Source organism: Harpia harpyja, chromosome 14 (genome assembly GCF_026419915.1).
Source record: "Harpia harpyja isolate bHarHar1 chromosome 14, bHarHar1 primary haplotype, whole genome shotgun sequence".
In the NCBI taxonomy this organism is placed as follows: domain Eukaryota; kingdom Metazoa; phylum Chordata; class Aves; order Accipitriformes; family Accipitridae; genus Harpia; species Harpia harpyja.
Genome location: NC_068953.1, coordinates 7825504 through 7847976, shown reverse-complemented (window position 1 = coordinate 7847976; position 22473 = coordinate 7825504). Strand labels below are relative to the sequence as shown.

Sequence of the window (22473 nt, the reverse complement as noted above, 5' to 3'; positions counted from 1 at the left end):
AGGTGGGATAAAAGGCCAGAAGATGCTTATTTTTTCCTCCTTTGATCGCTGAAAGCCTCACTTAAGAAAAAAATCAAGTGACTCTGACTCACATAGTCATCAGGACATATATATATGGCCACTAATATTTTTGGATGCAGAAAAAAATGCCCTCAGCACTTTGCTGAACAAACTGCTGATATACAGCAGCTGTTCCTTTGTTAAGCCAAATACTAATATCATGTTACTTACATCAGTCATTTTTGGATATGTGGTTTTCAAGAAAGACCAAAACAAAAATAACATTTGAATTGCAAGCTTAGAAATTGTGAGGTTTTACAGAGACTTCAGAGCTGACAAAAAAGGGGTTTTTTATCATGTGGCAAATGTTAGTAGTCCAAGTGCATAAAATGTATATTATATAAATAATGCAGCAGTATAGTTCGGCATATTCTCTCTGCTTTCTGCAAAGGAGCCTGAAGCATTTTCTTGACCCAAATTGTACATGAAAATCAAAGAAATAACTCTTCTGCTGTTCTTAAAAGTAGCTGTAAAGAAAATCTCAGCTTTGAGAATACCGGCATTTCTTTTTATTCAAGAAGAGAATAAAGCATTTGAAAATATAGTTAATCTGCTGTATGCTTAACTGTGATGCTGATTCACACAGGATTGTTTAAAACGGAAAGTGAAGGTGATCCTCCTCCCACACCTCTGCAGCAACCAGATGATTACAAGAGTAAACATTGGCTGACTTAAACCAACATTGCTTCAGATATGCCCTGCTACAAATGTTGAAGTAATGGGGTGGTGAATGCTCTGAGAAAATCAAAAATGCTGTTTTTGTTGCTGCTGTTGTTCATTTTTATTAATTTTATTTTATTAGACAACTGCTTTCCATTATAAATAAATAAGGCATGAAGGTTCTCCATACTGTTACAGAGCTGGTAGCCACAGTCGTGCGTATGGCTCCTAATATTTCTTGAGCTTGGGGCCATAGGGCATCTGAAAATGCAGAGCATGGAAGAGCGGAGCATTTGATGGTGGGCGGTTTGAGGAGGAGACCTCTGGAGCGGGTATGGTTTGGCCATCGCACTCCTGCCAACTTACCTCCATGGTACTCAGCTTAACAAAAGAGGGTATTTTGGGGGGTATTTTTGCATTAATTCCATGGTGAGTGAAAGAAAGGTAGCTCCTCCTAACACCAAGGCCCTAGACTCAGAGGATAATTACATTTTAACAGTCTTTCCCCTCCAAAGCCACATTCCCATTTATTCGTGCAAAAATCCCAACCATTTACCCAAGATTTTGGGATGTAAACTGGTGAAAATAGAATCCAGATCTGGCCTAAAATTTCTCCAGGCAGGTACAGAATAGGTAGCTTACACTGAACTGCTCGATTTTTGTGGCTCAGTGCTCAGGGTGTTGCCTAAGCTGTAATGAAATGCTGCTTCTCTGCCTAAAACACGTGTCTGACCATACAAGGTCAACACCTAATTCATGAAGAATGGAAACTGGTGATTCCTGAGACTGCAGTGGCCTTTTGGCTGTGTGTTTGCATGTCTGTAGAAGCAAAAGTGAGGAGATTTCAGTGCTGGAAAGTGAACTGGAACATGAGAGGTGACAACCTTTGGAGACAGTATCTCAGCCAAGAAAGATTATTTTCAGCAGAAAACTGAAATCCGTCCTCTCGACTGGGGAGATGCTCAGAGCGAAAGTGTGGGGCAATGTGTGATCAGCACTACTGCCAGGGCCAGAGCTCCTGACGCCGTAAGATGCTTTATCCTTCCGCTTGCATGCAAGTCACTGATAGTTTTGCAAGCCCATGCAAGCTGTATTTGAGGAGTTTGCTACAATGGGGCAATGACAACCTCTTCAAGAGCACAGCACAGAGGGCTGGTGGTACCCAGACCATGAGATGAAAGCATGTCTCTGATACTGTAATAGCACTTCTTGTCTAGCTTATGGGAAAGCCCTGGTCAGCAAGTTCCTACCAGGCACAGTGCTTCACCTGGGCTGAAATACTGGGGCAGATTGAAAGCGAGGAAATCCCATATGCCTACAAAGTCTGGAGGGTATGGACTGAAATACTAAGCGACGCTGATGAAGACAGAACAGTTTTATGTTTCTCTTCAAGTTTTTCCAGTTGCAATGATCTTGCATTGTAAGTAGCTGAAAAACCTGACTGATAAGAGGATGGCTTTAAATAGCAAGAACATACTGTCCTTTGGGGAAGGGGAAGGCATAGACAGAAGTCTCTTGGGTACAAGCGTAGGTTCTTAGCCATAAAACCAAAGTGGAGGGTTGGGCTGGTGTGCTGGAGCAGCCCCTGAAGTTCTGATGGCTTTTCATTTTACTTTGAAACACTGCGCCCCAACTGTGGCAGAATGCTGGAGGACATCCAGGCTTTTGCTTGCAGATACTCGGGCTGTAAGACAAGCTGAAAAGGGTGGAGGAGGTGATCGGTTTTCTTTTTTCGTGGTGTGGTTTACATTGCTGTTGTGATGTCTGGCAGCGGCAGTAACTCATGCAGAGATCGGTCATACAGTTTCTGAAATCCTCTAACTACAATGTACAATTGTCCCAACGAGTTGTCCAGAGCCCAAGCTTAAAAAAGTGAGTTGAGTCTCCGTGACATTTTCTTGCTTATAGACCTCTCGAGCCTTCAAAGCAGAGGGGCCACGTGGCATTTCCTGGGGCTGAAGAGAAGACTTGGCTGTTGCAATTGCATGTGGGAGTTGCAGAGAGGCAGGACTCATTTGCTGCTCTTGTTTTTCACCTTTGTGGCATTGATGTCTGCTTTTGTTTTCTGGATGCGGGAGAAGATCTCCTTAAAAAGAGCCTTGTACTCGGGCTGGCTCTGCTCCAGCCGCTTGTCCACGGCCTCCACGTGTTTGCTGATGGTCTTCTCCATGGTTTTCCGCTCTTCCAACTCATGTCCCTCTCCTCGGAAGTCTCTGAAGGAGCTGTCGCGAGAGATGGGCCGGGACGTTTGGACCCCTGTGTGGCGCACGCTGTCCTTGTGCTGCCGGCATTTGCTCAGAAGCTCTTCGTACTTCTCCAGCAAGGCGTGATACTGCTCGTCCACTTCCCTCAGGATGGACATGCCCCGTTTGCGCACGTTGTTAGCGTGCAGCGTGTAATTGCCCTCGTGCCGACTCACGGCATCCTTGGTCACGATGGCATTGAGGGCTGTGTCACTGCAGCTTTTCCGGACAGGGTGGTTTGGGGAAGGCGTCATTGATGGCCCATGACTTTTTCCTCCCTCCTCCTCAGAGAGGTCAATGTAGTCTGCTTCTGGGGCGTTATTCAGCGGCTCAAGGAGGGCCTCAGACAAGTTGTCTTCTCTGCTGAGCAAATACTTCTTGACTTGTTTCATCTGTTGTAGCTCTAGGAGCTCTGCTTCCAGTTCCTTGATGCGCAGTTTGCAGTTCTCCATCTCGCACACCCGCTGCTCGAGGTCCGAGTACTCCTGAATAACAGAGGTGTACTCTCGCTCAACCCTCTCCTTCCGCTGCTTCTCCTGGTTGACTTGGGACCTCAGGGAGTTCACCATGGCTTGGAGACGTTCATTCTCCCTCTCCAGTGGCTTCTGGTTGAACTCTGTGGAAGAGCTGTGGACCTGGAACGCATCCTCATACCTGAAAGAGAAGAAAGACCCTAGAGGGAGTCTGACTAAGTGACAGTCCGTGAAGGACTCATTGTATCTTACTGTCATGTAAGTAATTCCACTGATGCCCAGAAAGGAGGTAACCTGAGCTCATGGAGTGAGACATGCCTCCTCCTGTGTTCCAGGAGACCACAAGGTGTGGCTGGGGCACTTCTGGACACAGAGACCAGTCTCTGTCCCAGAGAACCTGCAGTCTCATTTGATAGCCCCTGAAAGACAGGGAGGAAATGAAACCCTAAAAGGTAAAAGACTCATCTGGTTAACGGCCAAGCCAACAACGTCGCCGTGAAGCAAAGCTGAATGTTCAAGTGCTACCAGTCTGAGCTGGAAGTAGGCGGCTTTGAGTTTTTCCTGCTGGAGTTCATCAGCTACTTAACTGCATCATGGAGTTTACAAACTACTGACTGCATCTGCCAACAACCCCAAACCCCACCCAGACAAAAACCAGAAGCACAGGCTCTGCTGTCCTGTGTCTGGGAGGTGCTCCAGAGAGAGCAGGAGAAGATTTATACAGCAAGGGAGGCAGACAGAGACTTTTGACAGAGTTGCCCCTTCTTCATTGCCTGGGAAGTGATAACAAGCACTTCCCCCTTCCCTCGCATTGCTGTCGGGAAATCAGATTTTCCTCCTCCTCAATGAAGTGCCCACGGCATCCTATCTGGTTAGAACAGATTGGAAAAGAGCAAGCACCATGGCTTCCCCTGGGAGGCATGACTGGTGGTGGGGGGTATTGAACAGATTTCCAAGTTACTGAAGGGCAGCCTGACCTTCAGAGCCAACTGCAGAGCTGCAAGCCGAACTAAGGTCCCGAGGCACTGGGGGGAGAGTGGCATTGGGGGGCTGGGGGGAAAAGAACCACAGAGACATCAAGTGGATTTTGCTGGGGGTTAGGTTATGGCCTCATAAACATCCCTGTTGCTACTGCAGTAAAAGTGTCTTTTGTTCGTATCCTCTGGCAGAGGATGCTTTCAGTAACAAAGTTTATCGATTGCTTATCTATTTAAAGAAGCCTCTACTACGGACAAAGCTGAGCAAGAAATGCCCTCACGAGGTCAGTGAATTAACACAGTGGCTAGGTTTTAAGGAGGATCAAGTGTGCAATAGTGCTGAAGGTGTTCATCCAACACTTGGCAGCATGTGGCATATCTTGGTGTGTGACTGGTGCTCCTGGGGTGTACTGGCATTGTACAGGACAAAATGCACCATCTCAGCTGGTTTGAGTGAGCCAGATATGCTGGTACTGTTCTGGGAGGCAGCTGCAAAGGGAAAAAGGGCTGTGCTGGTTTGGGAAGGGAAGCTGTGTCGAGGTAAGGGTCCTCTTCACATTATGTGTTACTGGGTGGGCTGTACTGGGAGATGCTGGTTTGAAGTATCTAGAGCTCGAACAACGCATCCTGTCCGATGTGTGTTCCCACACAGCTCCCTGCCAACGTGTCAGGAGACTCCCAGCCCCTCCAGGCAATGCCTGTCCCCTCCAACCTGGCCCAGTGCAGCTGCATGAGGCGTCCAGATCCTCCTGGGTAGCTATTCTTGCCCTCTGAAAAAGAGCTTACGTCTCCCCATTCGAGGCATCACTGATGCTGGGATCATGAAGGCTCCGCTTTGCCAATGCCACCTGCTTAGGTGGGCGGGTAGGTGAGAGGGAGGTCCTTCCTTCACCTCCAGCATTGAGTTTCAGGCTCTGATGCAAAGCCTAGGTCTCTTACCAGGGTGTATGTGGGGTTTTGTGCACCCCCAGATGGGCTAACCCACCTCATCCCCTGTTCACAGGCAGAGGAGGTGGGGGAGAAGGTTGGAGGGTTTGCTAAAGGCAAGGTTCTGTACCTGGGGCTGGAGCACAGTTCCTTAAGGCAAGGGAAGGTGTGGATGGTTCGGCGCCGCTCCCTCTTCTCCCGCCGAATGCGGAGCTGCTCCAAGCTCCGCATTTCCTCCACCTGCTTCTGCAGCTCCTCCACTTGGTTCTGCAGCCCCTCGATCGTTTCTGTCAAACTGCGAAGAGAGGAGGGAGCATGGATGAGGAGTCAAGCACTACGGGTCCTTGAAAGGTGTTTTTTCCCTATAGAGAAAGCCAGTCTGCGGAAGGTGCTTCCAGTTTCTAGATGTGCCCTGGGAGCATGACAGCATTTGCTTTTCATGGCAGTGGTTGGTCTTTCTCTGCACGGTCACTCTTGAATGGCAGTGTTTGTAGAAAAGGGTGGGGGATTGGAGCAGTGGCAAGGGATCATATACTAATTTGAGACCCTCTGTCCTCAGATCAGTTGGCTAAAACAGTCACCTCTGGGACATAAGCACTATCCTGGAATATCTCTGCACTAAAAGCAAGCAGGTGAGCTATTTACCCTCTTCCTCTTGTTTATCTTGTAGAGATAAACACAGAGAGACCGGGTAGAGATTTAGTTTTGTTCTGGCTGTGAATGCAGTTTGTAAAACTCTCTGCTCTGAAACTCCCTCCCTCTCTGCACAGTTGTTTGCAAAAGATGCTGCATTGCAAGGGCATGGCTTAGTCTGTTGTGTCCAGGGATGACCTTGATCATGGGCTTGTTTTAGGAAAGAAATATTATTGATAAACTGGTGTTTCAGCATGGACTAGCCAGGGTTTCATTAGATGCTGGAACTGTGCCTAGTGTTTCTGCTGGGCTGTATGCTGGGGACCTCCCTGATATGATTATGTGCCTCTTCTTCAAGGAAACACATCTGAGGAGAGGCTGCTGTGCCTCTCTCCTGGCAGCTTCAGACACTCCTTTATCCAGCCCTTGTCCCAGGGGCGCCTGTGCTGTGGTTGACCTCTGCATTGGTCAATGCAACCAGCATCGGTGCAATGAGCTTGTGTTGTAAATAGCTGCAAAACCTGACTGATAAGAGAATGGCTTAAATAGCAAGGACGCTCTGCACTTTGGGGCAGGGGAAAGGTGAGATGAAGGTCTCTTGGGTACAGTATCACTGCGGTGGGAGTAGGGGAGGCCGTACCACTGTATCTTCTGTTGGGATGTCTTGCTTTCCAGCACAAGTTTCTGGTTAGCTAGCTCCAGGTCCCGTGCTGTCAGGTCCAGCTGCTCATAGACTTTGGCATGCTGTTCGTTCATCTGCCGCAATGTCTCTAGTTGCTTGGTCAGGTACTGCAAGAAAAAGCAAACCAGAAACACTCCGCATCCAAAATCCAGATTGTTTCACAGGCAGAAATTCCTACGGCTTTTGCTTCCTCTGTGTCGTGGTTTAACCCCAGCCAGCAACTAAGCACCACGCAGCCGCTCACTCACTCCCCCCCCACCCAGTGGGATGGGGGAGAAAATCGGGAAAAGAAGTAAAACTCGTGGGTTGAGATAAGAACGGTTTCATAGAACAGAAAAGAAGAAACTAATAATGATAATGATAACACTAATAAAATGACAACAGTAATAATAAAAGGATTGGAATGTACAAATGATGCACACTGCAATTGCTCACCACCCGCCGATCGACACCCAGTTAGTCCCCGAGTGGCGATCCCCCCACTCCCACTCCCCCCAGTTTCTATACTAGATGGGACGTCCCATGGTATGGAATACCCCGTTGGCCGCTTTGGGTCAGGTGCCCTGGCTGTGTCCTGTGCCAACTTCTTGTGCCCCTCCAGCTTTCTCGCTGGCTGGGCATGAGAAGCTGAAAAATCCTTGACATTAGTCTAAACACTACTGAGCAACAACTGAAAACATCAGTGTTATCAACATTCTTCGCATACTGAACTCAAAACATAGCACTGTACCAGCTGCTAGGAAGACAATCAACTCTATCCCAGCTGAAACCAGGACAGTCTGATAATATGTTTTGTGGCTGATTTGTCCTCTGCCTAGTTGAAGCCTCTTCCACACTTGAAATATTCATACCCCCTGCCCACTGTAAGTCATTTTATGTCTAAAATACGATTGAAATTCCCCTGCCCTCTGTGAAGGGCACTAACCTCAATCTCTCTCTATTCAGCTGCTTTTTTATTCCCAGTACCCAAAGAAAGTTAATATCCCTGGGACTGTGACCCTTCACCAAAGTTGACTGAAATTGGCTGGTTGGTTACTGGATCGCCTGACAGATCGATTGTAGAAGCTGTGTTTCCTTGGGAATTCCGGCTAAAACTCTGAGTCCGTGAAATGTGAGCAGACTTGCGGTTTCTGCGTGTTCAAAGACCCCTCTCTGTGAGTCTGTCATTGCAAGATTTTATCCTGGGAGAGGGGCATCTACCCAAGAGCTCACCCTCAGCTAGGACCAGATCCCAAATCCTATGGTGGACGTGCTCCTGAAGGGCTGCTGGCGGGGGATGGCTAAATCCATCCACCAGTTTCCTCAGACATCAGCTGTCAGATCCCTGCAGCCATCACATGCTGCTCTTGTGAACTCGCAGCCCTCCTCTGCCCTGGGCTTTTTTAAATCAGGGGGTTTCCGATCTTTTTTAATTCACAGATCCCTAGTTTTCCAGTAGATGAAAACCCTCCCAGCACAGCAGGTTTAAGCCTCTAAGCTCAGTTCTGTGGGCTCTTAGAAATACTGCCCTGACCCCAAAGGATGCTTGAAACACTGATTTAGATTGCAGCTCTTGGAGAAAGAGCTATTTTATGCCTCTAACAAAGGAAGCTGTGTTACGGGGGTACCGAGGGGCCAGCTGGGAACACGATTATGAATAACTAGAATCGAGGGAAAGCAGCAGCAGAGGAAAGAGAAGTGAGTGTGAAGGCTGGTGGATGGGCAGGGAAAGGCCAAACGTGCCCCAGATGCAGCCTCGTGCCAAAATCTGGTGTGCACATCTGAGCAGGGCGTAGGGATGCAAGAATGGTGAAAATCCCAGTTAGTGGGGAAAGGGAATCCTCTCCAGGGCTGGAATGGGCTTTAAATCCCATCCCCGTGGCACATCCCTTCCTTTCTCCTGGCATCTGAGCTGTTGGTATTGGTGGAAGAGCCCCTTCCCCACCATCACGCTTAGGTGACAGCAGTGGCCGAGGAGCCCCTGTCCCCATCCCTGGCCCGACTGTGTTCCTACCTCAATTTCCTGCACTTGTTCCTCGTTGGTGGCATACATCTGCTGCAGGGAGTCCTCCAGCTCTTTGTTGCGCTCCAGCAGTGTCTTCCCCAGCTCTGCGGCCAAGTGCAAGTCTGAAAAGCAGATGGGACAAAGCTGCTGCAGTTCTCGTGGCTCCACGGGTGGATGGGGGGGTCCCCGAATGCCACCGCACCAAACACAGTGGCACATTTTGCACGGTGCTGGTTTTATTGGCAAGTTTTGACATGGAGGCATGCTTATGGGACATACAGGATCTGGTCTCTTTTGTTTTGCTGGGCTGCAGGACTAAGGGGAGGCCAAGCTCGGGACATCTGCAGCTCCTCCATGCAATGAGGATTTGGTGCCCGGCTGGCTGCATAACCCTTCTGCACTGCACTCCACGCTGCGTAGCCAGGATCAGGCCCATGGGGCTTGGCTGTGGCAGGTGCTCAGCACCTCCATACTCTATTGCTGAGACCTGTAGGGCTGAAACGGGCTCAGCATCTGTCAGAATGAGAGCAAGGGTTGGTAAAGCCCCCCAGGGCCTTGGGGATGCTCTGTAAATTATATTATTATCTCTAACGAAGGGAGTGCCTTGCCTTCCCTGTCAGCCTCCATCCATCACCTGCTAACAGACTGACATGAGTAATAAAACCACGCGTGGCCCGAGGGGGCTGGAAGCACCTCCTGCATCTGCTGCCCCGGCAGTGCTGTGTCGGCCAGGTCTGCAGCTCTTTCCTTGGGGCAGCTCCAGGGTGAGGATAAACCACTTTGTGTTCACTCTCTGCCACCTCTAAACACCCTTAGGAAGCTACTGAAATAGTTGGACTTTAGAAGAAGTGCAAGGAAAAATAGACATTGACAGTGTAGTTGGCTTAAAATACTGGGTTTGCTGCCTCCTAGGTAAAGAAAAAGCCCCAGGACCCTGTGAGTCCTGTATTGGCCAAAGCTTGAGCACCTCAGGTGATGCTGTTTGTGGGCCTGGGATGGCACAGCTAGCTCTGATAACATCCCTGTGCTTTCACAGAAATTGGTTGTCTTCTTAAAGCCTGACCTCCTATGATCATGTGATTTTCTATTTTTCCTGATGCTTTTAGAGGTGAGTTTCTAGCTCTTATGGTGACAGACTGAAAATCTGGCCTTAAACCTTCAAAAAGGTAAGGAAACAGGTCCTGATGTGTGTTATTGCTCTTTTTCTCTCTGGTCTGTTTAGATAATTAAGGAGTGGCAATCCTGCAGTGTGTGAGGGGACCTGGGTCTCCTGCCCTGGCATTTTCAGCCTGTCATAATGCTCCTCTCTAGTCTGCAACTAATGATGTGTTTTGCAAAAGCTCTGCCAGGACTGAGAGCAGCTGTAATTTCCTCCAGTAGTTAATTTGGCTATGCAGCTGATTGGGAAAGAGGGATAGTTGGTAACTAAGACAAGAAGGGGAACCAGCATGCCTAGGATGTATTCTGAGCCTGGGAAAATCACTGATCTCTCAAACTTCAAATGGCACATCACAAAACAAGGCTCACACTGACCTCTTGGGCACGAGTGCTCGCCGGGAGGAGTGCTATTAGTGCTGTCAGTGCTTGGGATGGGGCTTGCCTGATGGATAATGCTGCACTGTGGGAAGTGCTGATATGTTATTAGTTTGGGTGATGGCCCTGTTTCTTTCCCTGCAGCTCCAGCGGTGCCGAGGGCTGGCTCCCCAGATGTGGTCCAGCCAACAGCTGCTCAGTGTGTCCTCAAATCTCCCCTTTACCATGGGAATGTGCTCTCCAGCTGTGGCCTGCATTGCAGGGTGTTATTCTAGGCTGTGACCTTTTTAATTATAATCCTCATCATTGCACATGACCTGGTCTGAGGGCTGCGATTGCAGCTATCAGTGCAATCAAGATATTGGCACATTTCCCCATGGACAGACCTCATCCACCTATTTTTTTTTCTTTTTTTTTTTTTTCCAAGCACAAAATTTCCCTAGTTTCCAAAGTGCCCTTGGGAGACTGAGTGTTTGCTACACCAGCTGGGGATGGGGGAACAGCCAGATGCCAGCAGAGATGAGGACAATTTGTGCCTTTAAGCTGCTTGGGGCTGTATTTAATGGCACCGCCACCTTGCCAGAGCCAGTGTCGCTGCTGGAGACCGGCACCTTGCAAATCGCATCCCTTGCAGCAAGCAGGGCCCCGGCACAGAGGTGTGTAGTGAGAGGGCTCCGTGCTGCGCTCCAGGTAATGAGTCAAGTGTGTCCCCGTCCCTGTGGATTACACCAGTGCTCTTCCACCATATGGCATCCAATTTAATCAGCTGGGGTTGAGTTAAGTGGATTAGGCAGTGCAAGATCCTGCATTGTAATTTAAAGGGCTCTGTCAGCAATAATTTAATGGGGGAAATGGGCAGTGTTTGGGGACGAGGAGGAAAGAGGAAAGAACGGGGCTGAGCTCTGAGGAGAAAATTGATTCGTTTCCATTTTGAGTGTAAGGGCCTGGGAGACCCCAGGCTTGAAGGACATGGGGGAATTCATTCTTCTAGTGTCTTTTAACTGCCTCAGCCATCGTCACACACACACTCACTCTCTGCCTGCCAGCCAGCCAAAGCATCCTCGGTAATCCTGTCTCATCCACCTGCCTTGCGCCCGAGTCCTCTTCCCCACCTGTTGGTCTCCCCCAGGCTGTGGGACCATGCAGGGGGTGGGGATGCTGCATGGAAGTGCTTTAATGTCATCTTTAGACCAGATCCCTCTTGATCTTGGCACTAATTGTGGCTCTGCATGGGCTGGGGGAGCACACAGCTCCTCTCCTTGGAGACCTCGGAAACCTGAGGCTGATTGTGAAATTTCAGTAAGTTGTTTTGGGGGGAAAAAGAACTATTTAGGAATTTGGGGATTCTCTCTGCATAGCACTGTGGTTTCCCCACAATTTTTTTTATTTCTGTTTGCTTCTCCACTGTTGGATCAGCCAGCCAGTGCCGTACAACTTGCCCTAATTTAGCCGATATGCTGATGCCTCCCTTCCCCCTCCCCTCTCAACACAGGAGGAGAAATAAAGTGGTGGGGAGCGGCTGTGCTCTGTGTCCGCTTGATATGCCCGATCCCTCTGCAGCCTGCCTGCGCTGAAGGCACTGCCATGAAATGGCCAACATCCAACTTAAAAAATGGGGGTCTTGGTGTTGCCCAAATCCTATTTGGGAGAGGACTACGGACGCAAACTATCCTGGGCAGCACCAGCTTGGTGCCCTCTGGCTCTCAGTGCTGCAAGTGCTGACGTGACCCTTCTAATTAACACCAGCCAAGGAGACAGCCCGCGTCCCCAAACAAAGAGCTGTGCCTACAGAGCGAAGTGGAGGGAGGGACGGAGGCTGCATTTCCCTGCAAGCTTCCATGGGAAAGGTGCCTGAGCAAGGAGGGAGGGGAAGAGAAGAGAGACTATATGGTGGGAAGGGAGCAGGAGTTGAATCTGAGCAGTACTTGGTACAGGGGAGCATGGCTGGGCAGTACATCAAGGAGGCAGCCGTCCTGGAGCTGTGGAGATCAGCAGCAGCAGCCCAGCGATAATTCTGCTAGCTCTGTGTCACTGAGGAAACTTGAAAAAAAAAAAATCCTTATCCAAAAGCTGTAGCAGGTTGTCTTTGACTGAAAGAGGCTGAGGAACAAACTGCAGGGTATTCCCCCGCTGCAGCATCCTGTGGCAATGCTGGCACAGGCAGATGTGCGCTGCAAGGGGCTGCTGTGGAGCTGGGCACTTCCCCAGCCTTCGCAGCAGCTTGCAATTAAGCACAAAGAGGGTTTGGAGCTGTTTCTGCCTTCCCAGTGCTGGCCTGCATCTGTTTGGTCAGAGCAGTCTTTGTCACAGCCCGCTCTCTGAAGGGGGGTGTTCTCCCCAGCATCCCCTGGTTGTGGCTGTGGGGGACTATAAACCTGGTGCCAGGCAGGGGAGGTTTCGGCTGCTTTCGGCATGATGGTGATCCGGTAGCTATTCAGATGGTCCTTGTAAATAAGGCTTTCGGAGGAAGCCACCATCTGGAGCAGCCGCTTTGGGCTTTCCCGTCATCTCTCTTGCATCAAGGGATTCATGTGTTTAGGCCGTGAGAAAACGTGCCTGCTGCTCCGAGCGCAGGTGAGGGATGCTGCGCTTTGCTCCTCACCTTTAAATAAACTAACCCTGTCCCCATTCTGCAAGACAGGCAGGCTTGCAGGGAGTGCCAAAAAGCAGGGGTTTATGGTGCATGCATTTGCAGGTCCTTTTCAGCTAAGCATCTATGAAGGAATTACTTCTGGTCCCTTCCTAAACGTGGGGCTGTGGAAAGGGCTGCTCCTCCCCTACTGCTGCAGATGGTGAATTCACCTGCTAAAGAGCAGGGAGGAGCAGCTAGCAGAGCTCTGGTGTGGAGGTCTCTGGAGGAAGTTCAGGGTGCTTGTCAGCTGATGGATGGGGTAGGTTGAGAGTTAAGAACTGATGTTTAATGCTGTTGACGTTTAATTTAATTGCATTTGCTGTCTGCTCCATTACACATGGGTACTTAGAGTCAAGGGTAGGTGCAATTATTCCTTTCAAAATCTAAATAAATGATGCTATGCTGGTTTACCCCAGGGTAGGGTGTACTTGCTACTCATTTATTTTTCTTCTTAGTTGCAAGGGATTGTGCTGTCTGGGTGTATTACAATGAAGATCAGCTTTTGTGTATCACTTACTGCTGCTCCATGACAGGTGATGGAGGCAATCTGTGTACTTAGCCCTTATAAGCCTTTGCAATGGAACGTGCTGGGATGCAGAGAAGCAAGTGCCATTTGACAACATCTCACAAGCAACCTGGAAAAGCCTTTTCAACATGCCCATTCCACAGGTGATAGCGTTTCCCATGGCCAGGCAGAGCTTTCAGAGAGCCACCAGCGTTACTGCTGAGGCGTGGATTTTCCATCCCTTTTACAGTGGCATAACTCAGACATTGCTACCCAGTTCAGCTTTGCACTTGATGTTCTGTGTGTTTTTCGTGGGGACCTGCCATTTTGGTGTCATCGGGGGTACTGCAAAGGCAGCGATGGCTTTGCAGAGCAGCCCAATGCAGCAAGGGGGAAAGATGCCTCTGGCAGGGCTGGGTAAGAGCAGGCAAAGGGTGTGCGTGAAGCCCCTGGCAGCACAGCTGCCTCCGACCTCTTCTCCTCCTCGTTTCAAACCATGGCTCTAGCTGGGCTGAGCTGATGTTGGTCACATGGGCATTTCTGTTAGCCTAATGAGATTTGCTGGGCTTCCTGCTTGCTTTTTCTTCCTTTTCTTTGTCTTTTCTTTCTCTTGCGTAATCTGTTATGTACCCCTGGGCTGCCTTTGGCTTTGCAAGTGTCCCTGGTAGGGGGGGAGCTCAGGTGGTGGTAGAGAGAGGTGGTTTGCAGGGGACTGAGGTAAGCACGGTGCAATGATAGCAGCTCCCTCCATGCTGTCTCTAGTCCCCTGAGCAAAAGTGGCACCACCAAGGAGTGGAAAACCCCGACAAGGGGCTCAGGGATGCACTGTCTGTACCGTGCTGTGCTGCAGGGAAGCCCTCCAGCCTCCTCAGCCCCTGCTGCTCCCTTCCTTGCCTTCTGTATTTTTCAGTCCTATTCAGTATTTCCTTTCTATCGGCTCTTCTTTTTTTTAGTCTTCTCCGATGCTCATCAGGCTTTTTTGATTTAATTGATACTCACCTTTTCTTTCTGCCCTCTATCATTCTGTGCCCCAAAGCCTTCCCTGTATGTTAGCGTTACCTCTGCTTATAATCTGCATGTCTCTATACAAACACACACACAGCAGTCCCATCCCTGTGCCCACAGCAATCAATGTGCGTTTTGCGAAGTTGTTAGAGCATGATAACATGGAGTATGTTATTAGACCATGGTTGGGGCCCCATCTGTGTCTTTCCTTGCTGTTCTCTTATCTAAACAGCCTTGGTGCCTGTGTTTGCCTTGTAGGCTAAAATGGTTTCAAAGAGCTCGGTGACTGGTACCTTGGGGGCTCTGATAGTGCACCTGGATCGGAAAGCGTCCTAAATAAATACATACAAGTGGCATTGTTGGGGAGGAGAAGCGAGGAAAGAGGAGGGAGAAAGGCAGCCAGTGCTTTCCTGCATGCACCCCTCCTCCAGGCAGCAAAGTTCCAATTAATTAATTATGTTGGGATGCAGAGAGCCTGCATAGAGGCTTTTAGTCTTTTAAAGCTAAAGATGCAGACATGTGGATTGATGCCATGTGGGAATCTCACCTCCCTGGTGTGTTTTGGAGGCAGGAGGTTGTAACTGACCCAGGATGGACAAGGAGGATGAGCACCAGGGAGACTTTACATGTTGTCTGTTGCTGCTGCTGCACCACAGTACTGTGCATGTGCAGAGCCCCAAGCAAAGGCGACCTGCAAAGGACAGGTCAGCGTGCTTGCGTGGTAGGGAACAGTGCCCACAGCAATGGGCTGCCTTAACAATGTCTGCTTTCCAGCCCCGCTCGTGCTCATACAATGCATTTTCCTACTCTGAGCCATTGCCAGCCAACTCGGTCACCCTTGCTGCCCTCTTGCTGGTGGGAGGCAGGCAGGACTGCCAGTCCTGAGTGGTTTGGTCTCTCAGCGAGCAACCAAGCTCCAGAACAACTGCCACTTGCAGCTGCAGCAGCCCCCGAGACCGCTGCCAGCACCGCAGCTGCTGGTTACTCCTGTCTGCTACTTCTCATGTGCCAGAGGCATGTAGGTACAGAGAAGATCCTTCTTACACAGCCATGTGTTACAGCTAAAGGCAGAAAACAGCCTGCCACTCTGCAGCAACACCAAAAACCTGCCCACCTCTTCTGTAGCAGCCCCTCTGCTTGGCTTTAAAGAAAAGTGTATCATCTTGCCTGCTGCTGCCCCACTACTGCTCCCTTCCCATCCACTGCTGGGAAATGCTCTGAAGCTCTGTTCCTCCGGCTGCCTTGTGCCTGGCTGGAGGAGATGCCCATGTGGGAAGAGGTCCTGACCTCAGGTGAGTGATTCGTGCCGTTTGTGGAGCTACACAGGAAGAACACAGTACTGTAGCCTTCCAGTCTGAGTTTGCAAGGAAAGAGAGTGATGAAATACTTGCTGTACTCTCAAGATGGCGTTATTTATGTCCATCACTAGTCCTGAGCAGGATGCAGGGCAATGCCTCTTTCAGGAGCCCAACACCAAAACCAGCGTCCCTGAAGCAGCTCTGCTGCAAAGACTGATGCTCCGGGGGATGTGGGGTGCTGCTCCTTGCTCTGCCTCCTCCTGCAGAGATGGGTGCTCACCTACCACCTCCCAGTCCAGTGTGCCTTCCCAGGGCTCAACACTTGCTTGCGGGCCAAGAAAACTTGGAGGACAGCATGATAATGTCTTTGCTCCAACTGCTATCGCTGCAGCTGCAGCATTGGAAAAGGTCAGCATGGACCTGGATACTACCCACTCAAAGGACTGAAATCTTCAGTTAACTGAGCAGTGCCAGGGCAGCTGCACTGCACACAGGATAACCTAGAGTGACTCCCCAGAAGGCTGCAGAGGAACTGGCTGTTTAAACCATTAAAAGAACTGTCATCTTTTGGAGAGAAGGTTTACGACTGTTTGTTAAATACACATGGAAAAAACCCAAACTCTAACATAAAATAACTTTAAAATTCCCAGCTGTGCAAAGACCAGCGGTTGTGTAACATCTGGTCTCATTCCTCCAGATTATTTTGTACTGGAGATATTTTCCTAAACTCTTGGCCCACATGTGTTTTTGAGCAGGTTAAATAGAAGCTTTGGAAGCCTTTACTGTGTGTTAGGTGTGAGCACACAGATGTATTAGTCGGGTGAGGTGGGAGTATAGCACTGTGCTGCTCTGGGAAAGGCCTTTTAGCAGAGGAGATCGAGTGTGTGCAGGAGCAAGCAAGCCGTGCATTAGCCTGAGCGCTGGCACTGCTTTTAGCAGGAGCAGGATCAGACCCTGCTGCTGTCACAGCTCTGGTTCCTGAGTCAGTGCACCCGCCCTGTCACCAGCCAGCACTGTCTGGTACAGGAGAAAAGAAAGAGGATTGGAAAATTCTGGCGTGGGGGGACAGCTTCCACGTGCAGGGTGTTAGCAGCTGGTGCCTTGGCTCCCAGTCCCTCAGGCTCAGGGCTGCCATGGGGGGAATGTCCTTCAGGACTTGGACTATAAATCCTTCGTGCATGGCCTTGCCAAGGAGAAGTGCTGCTGTTAGCTGATTGTTTCAGGATGGGAGATATGGCAAACTGATTTATTTTGTTGGGTTTTTTTCCCTTTGCCTCTCCTTTTCCCTTTCCAGCAGTTCCTCTAATTCTGTTCCCTCCCCCAGCTGGAAGTATGTGCTGGGGTTCAGCAGATGTAGAAAAGAGCTTCTGTGAGACCAGGAGGGAGATCCTGGAAGTTGCTGTGTGGGGCTCTTACACCCCTTTTTCTTGCTGCCTTCACGCAACAGGGGACTTTTTATTCTAGGAAAATACATCTATATATATGTTCTTTTTTTTTTTTAACTCCCTAGATTTGGAGGCTCTCATCCCTTCCTCAGACTAACCTAACTGTCATCTTATTTCCCTGTCTCCTGTGACTTTTCTAGTCCCTCTTGTCATTCCCAAGCAGCTCAGCAATTAGTCACTGAAAACTTTCCACTTCCATAAGCTACCTGCTGTACTGCACCACTAAATAAGTAAGTGGCTCAGCTACTGCAGGCAAAACTCTGTCCTTCTGGCTTGCCGCTGGGGAGGAAGGACAGCGAGTTAACTGCTGTGCTCCTGGAGGACAGGCAAGCTGCGTGCCTTGTCCCCTGAGCTGGACTGCTGGGATAACTGCATCATGAAGGACAAAATTTGGGGTACCGCTTGCTCCCCAGTGCACTGAATCCTTTGGGCAAGCTGATAGGAATTGCAGCTCTATGGACCACCCCATGTAGGCTGGGTGGTGCAGAAAACAGGCAGGTATGGGCACTAGTGGGTGCTAACACTGATCCCCTGGGTTCATCCCAATGTCAGGGGACGATCACTGGAGCACTGGTGACCCTGTGTCTTTACATGGATGAGTTGGGAGTGGTGCAAGCTCAGCACCTTGTGTCATTTTCCTTCTTAGCATGCAAGCAATCAGATGCTTGGCAGGAGGCGGAGGAATTAAAATAAGATCCTTAAATCTGAAGACCTTTAGAGGTTACAGCTGTAAAGTCCTAAGCCTGCATTGCAGATGGTTTGCCCCAAAAGTTTCTATGGTTGCCTAGGAGGAGAGGACTACCAGCCTTGCAGTGGCAATGAGATGAGGTGCTGGCTCTTGTACTACCTCTGGTCCTGCTGGCTAACTTGGAGAAGTGCGAGGCTGTTTTATTTACATGAGAGGAATCACCCCAGCACTGAGGCTATATTTAGGCTCCAGAGACCGAAAGGGTGACTTTGAGACCCCTCCTGTTGGGCTGCACCCTGCTTTTTGTCTTAGACCTGAATGCTGGCAGGGAAGCTGGGAAGATCAGAGAATGCAGCGGGGTGACTGCGAGGAGAACTTGTCTTGGGAGATTGCTGTGGGGGAGATGAAGACTGGAAGTGGCTGGCAGAGATAGCCGCTGGGTCTGGTTGCTGCTCTGTTTGGATCCAGAGGCGATGGAGTTGGCACGTAGCCATTCTGAACACAAATGCTTCTGATGAACAGAAAAGGTGTCCGCACTTATCCCCAGCTCAGACTCTCTAATTTTAGCTCATTCATTCTCTTGGGGTCTGGCTGCACGTACACTCTGTGCACAGGGTATGATGCAACTGTAACCACATCATCAGTTCTCAATGGCTGGGAAAAGGTTCACCATCGCTGTATTCTGGTTTTACTGCTTAGAGGCACAGATTCCCCAGCCCATGGAAAGTGAGGCTATGGCTGAACCAAAGCAGCACTGACATCTATTCATGCTTAGAAAGCCTGGCAATAAGCAAAGCCATCCTACTAAGCGATCGGAGCTCCGTTTTTACCACTTTCTTCAAATCAGAAAGCCTTCCCAGAGGAAACATCATAAGAATGAAACACCTCAGGGGACACCACTACTGTTTCCATGTCACTGCTAAGTATCCTGGCTGGGATTTGAGTCTCTGCTTCTATGCGCTAAGGCATCTTTGTACAATGCCTTGAACCATGCAGGCTTACAGAATGCTAGGAAACAGGTAAAGGAATCTGAAAGGTACCAGCTTCATTTGAACGAGGCTGGAAGGGCCCTGAGGCTGGAGACCAGATCTTGCTGCCTCTGAGGCATGTGGTGGATGCAGTCAGTCACTATGGGCACTTCAGGGGAAAAAAAAAAAAGAGTGACTGGGGTTTATTTTCTTGAAAATATTAGTTACTTCAGCAAGGCAAAGCTCTGTGGAAGATGGGCAGGAAAGTAACAGGTGCTCAGAGTGGAGCTGGAGGCATGATTTCCTCTGCGGTGCTAAAATGGTTAATTAACATAATCATCACAGAGCTCCCAGTTAAGCCATCTGTTGCTTAGCAAACAGTTTTGGATGTAAATGTAATAAATATTTGATGATGCTGTGAAATGATGATAAAGGCCCAGCAACCAACTGGTTCACAGAAGAACCTTCTCTGCTCTCCTAGCTTAGGTTGTTTCTTGTTTCTCCCACCCCTCGCTCCTAAGGAACAGTCTTTAAGCCTATGCTTTTGTCCTCCGCCTTCCTGGTGCTGCTGCCAGGCATGGGTTTCTGTGCAACCCTGGGCTGTTGGCATGCCGATCCTCTTAGTAATGCCGGCCTGTGACTGCCTTGTAATTGTGCTATGCTGGATGTCTCGCACCATACTTCCATTCCCATTTCCAAACCAACAGCTTTGTGGCTGTGCTGTCACCAAAGACTTCCAGATACTGCTACGGCTGTAATGTAAAGGCCCAGTGTATGTGGACAAAGTCTAGTACTGTCCTTCTTGATGCTTTGTGGTTCATGCAAATTAATTACGGTTGTAATTACCCTGTAGGACCTTTCTAGTTGGCTGATTTCAGTTAAAGCCTTCCCCATCTCTCCTTCTGAGTTTGTGCAAGCCTGTGCAGCCCCCATTTGTACAGGAGGCTACAAACCCTACAGCTGGGCTTTGTTTTGGGTCTGTGTTTTCCTCCAGTCCTGTATGTGCTCAAAGGTGGAGTCTATCCCTAGCACCGATCCATCATCTGGAGGCAGTTATTCTGCATTTACATTGCCGGGACAGAGCTAGGAACCTGGCCTGCAGTGGGAAGGTGGTTTTATTGTTGTGAGCCAGTTGTACGGTGCCAGTGCTGACTCATAAACCTGACACCAGGGACAGCGTTAGGCTAAAAACCAATCGGCCCCGCATTGTTCAACACTCCCTATATTCATCTGTAGTTCTGCTGTTTCTCAGCCTGGATCCTGCCCCTGGACCAGTGCCCAGGCCCCTTGTGAGCCATGGGAAGACGTCACCCAGAAATGTGAATTTCTGAGCATTCAAAGGCTGCACTGTTTATTCAGCTGATAGCTCCATCTCCATGCTCTGCCCTGGCTTAATTTGACTGTTGTGTTTCAAAGAACAGGGCCCAGTATCCCACTATTGATACTTCCTGTTAATTGAGAAATTGGAGTTTAAAAACAGCTGCAACATTCCCTGGGGGGCTGGTTATCATTCCTTGCTGGGCCTCTGCCCTGCAGCTGAAGTTGTGTAAACTTTAAATCTTGACATAACATACTGGAGCGAGGATGGGCAAAGGCACTGCAGCTGGACCGCACGTCCCTGCTGACAGTCAGCTGGCTAAAGCAAATATATAACTGTACAGTACCTATAGTGCAAAGTGGCAGAGGGCTACCGTGTTTAGGTAGGAATGATTTTTCCCTATGCATTGACAAATCAGTTCAGTTCATTCCTGGGCCGCTGGCCTGAAACAGGAATTCTTCCAGTTATTTACTTACTGCGTGTTGACTCAAAATATTAGGAGAAGCAAAATAAAATAAAGAATAGGAAAAAAAGAAGCAGCCCCAAATACCCACAGCCACCAGCTGTCCAGCCTTAGGATAAACACTACATAGAACTAATCCAAATGTAGGTACAGTTACTTCAAAACAACCTACACAAGTGAATGTTTATCCTCTGAAGAGGCTATTTTTGCTGTTTGAAACTTGGCCTTGATTTTTTTTTTTTTCCTCCTTCCTAATTTCTCCTGCTTTTATGGCTGATTGGAAAAATCTCCAGAAGTAATTAGGTGACTTAGAAGCTGAAGATCCCTTTGGATTTGGGCTTGGACAGCAAAAGCTTTTGAGAGATGCTTTCAGCATCCTCAGCTTAGCAAAACATTATTTCCGATGTATGAATTTCTAACTCGTGTGCTTGCTCGCTCTACCTGCAACTGCTTCGAGATGAAAGCAATGTCATAACTACCCATGTTTGATTCTGCCTGCAGCAAGTTTTCTGGGGAACCAGGTTCCTTGTGGACCTAACAGACCAAATTTTTTACCCCCCTGGTGCCCAGGACAGATCTGGGCTCCCTGCCTCTACTCATCAGGTTTAAACTTTCCATGACCAGGACAGCGGTTTGGAGCAGCGAAGCCGAGATTTCCACGGAGGTACCGCCGCAGGACGAGGCGCTGGCTTTGCCAAGCAAATAGGAGTCTTGAGAGAAGGTATCCCACCCTCCCGTACCCGGGATTTGTCCCTTCTTCTGCCCCCGCATCCCCCTGGCCCGCCATCCCTGGCAGCTTACGGGGTGTCCCCATCCTTACCCTGCTCCAGGTCCTGCTGGTCGTACCAGGGCTCCTCTTCCTCGCTCTGAAACTCCTCCATCCTGTCGGCGCTCAGCATTTAGCACCAGCGGCCCGGGGAGACGCGCAGCATCCGCCAAAGGGGACCCCGCCGCCGCCGAAAATGGGGAGCGGGGATGGATGCGGGGATGCGGGCAGGGATGCGGGCGGGGATGCGGCCTCGGTGCCCCGACCGGGCCGGGAAGGAGGGAGGGGGGGGGTGGCACGACGTGGCACCCGGTGCCTCGCCGCTGCCCCGGTTCTGCCTGCCCGGAGTCGGGGGCGGGGGGGGCGGCTTCCTCCTGCCTCCAGGGCCGGGGGAGGCTCCGGGGCGGGGAGGGGATGAAGCGGGGACGTGGCGGCCGGGGCGGGGGGGGGGCACGGCTTGCACGGGGCTGGGGGATGCACAAAGGAAGGAAGAGGGCCCGGCGCAGCCAGGCAGATCCTCTCTCCGCAGCTCGGTGGAGACCTCTAGCATGGAAATGCTGCAAGGAAACCCGGCGAGAGGGAAGGGGGAGGCGAGGAGACACCGGCCTCCTCCTCCTTCCTCCTCCTCCTCCTCCTCCTCTCCGCCCAGCCCCGCAGCGGATAGCGGGGCGGGCATGGGGCTCTACAGGGAGCGGGGTTTGGGGTGGGTAAGGTGGGGTGACCCCGGCTGCAAGGCGGAGGGAGCTGCCCCGCAGTGTCGTCCCCCCCCCGCTATGATACCTCCGGCTGGGTCCCTGCCACCCCCGGGGAGGTCACTCAGAAGCAGGGCTCGCTCCAGCGCCGGTTGGGATGCGGAGGGTGTCCTGGCCTTGCCGTGGGCTTCTCGGTGACTTTGGGCAAATGTCGGGATCCTTCAGTGGGGATGTCAGTGCCTTCTCCGCCTTGGTGGGGTTGGATGGGTTGCTCTTCAAGGTGGGGGTGTTTCTAAGCTCCCCAGCTGGTGCTGTGAAAGGGGAAACTTCATACAAACCTTAGTGTTGGGTCTTCCCTAGCTCTTCCTCCGCCTCTATGTTCTCCCGGTTTCGCAGCCTGATGAGAAATGAGTGCTTCTGATGCAGGTTTCCCTCTTATTTTTGAGGATAAACTCTTGTGTCTTTCTGAAGGGTGGAAGTTGCTTAAAATTGAGGGAAATGAGGATTTGTAGAGTTCTGAG

General features: G+C 50.2%; 1 protein-coding gene across 1 annotated transcript; it reads right to left on the bottom strand.

Moving 5' to 3' along the window:
* Positions 1 to 816: 816 nt before the first annotated feature.
* On the bottom strand, positions 817 to 21890 carry CDR2L (cerebellar degeneration related protein 2 like). Its single transcript, XM_052808490.1, has 5 exons — positions 21315 to 21890; positions 8649 to 8761; positions 6614 to 6762; positions 5471 to 5635; positions 817 to 3617 (listed from the first exon to the last, which is right to left on the bottom strand). Exons 1-5 carry the CDS (start codon positions 21391 to 21393, stop codon positions 2732 to 2734), a joined length of 1392 nt encoding a protein of 463 aa, XP_052664450.1. The 5' UTR covers positions 21394 to 21890; the 3' UTR covers positions 817 to 2731.
* Between the last annotated feature and the right edge of the window lie 583 nt (positions 21891 to 22473).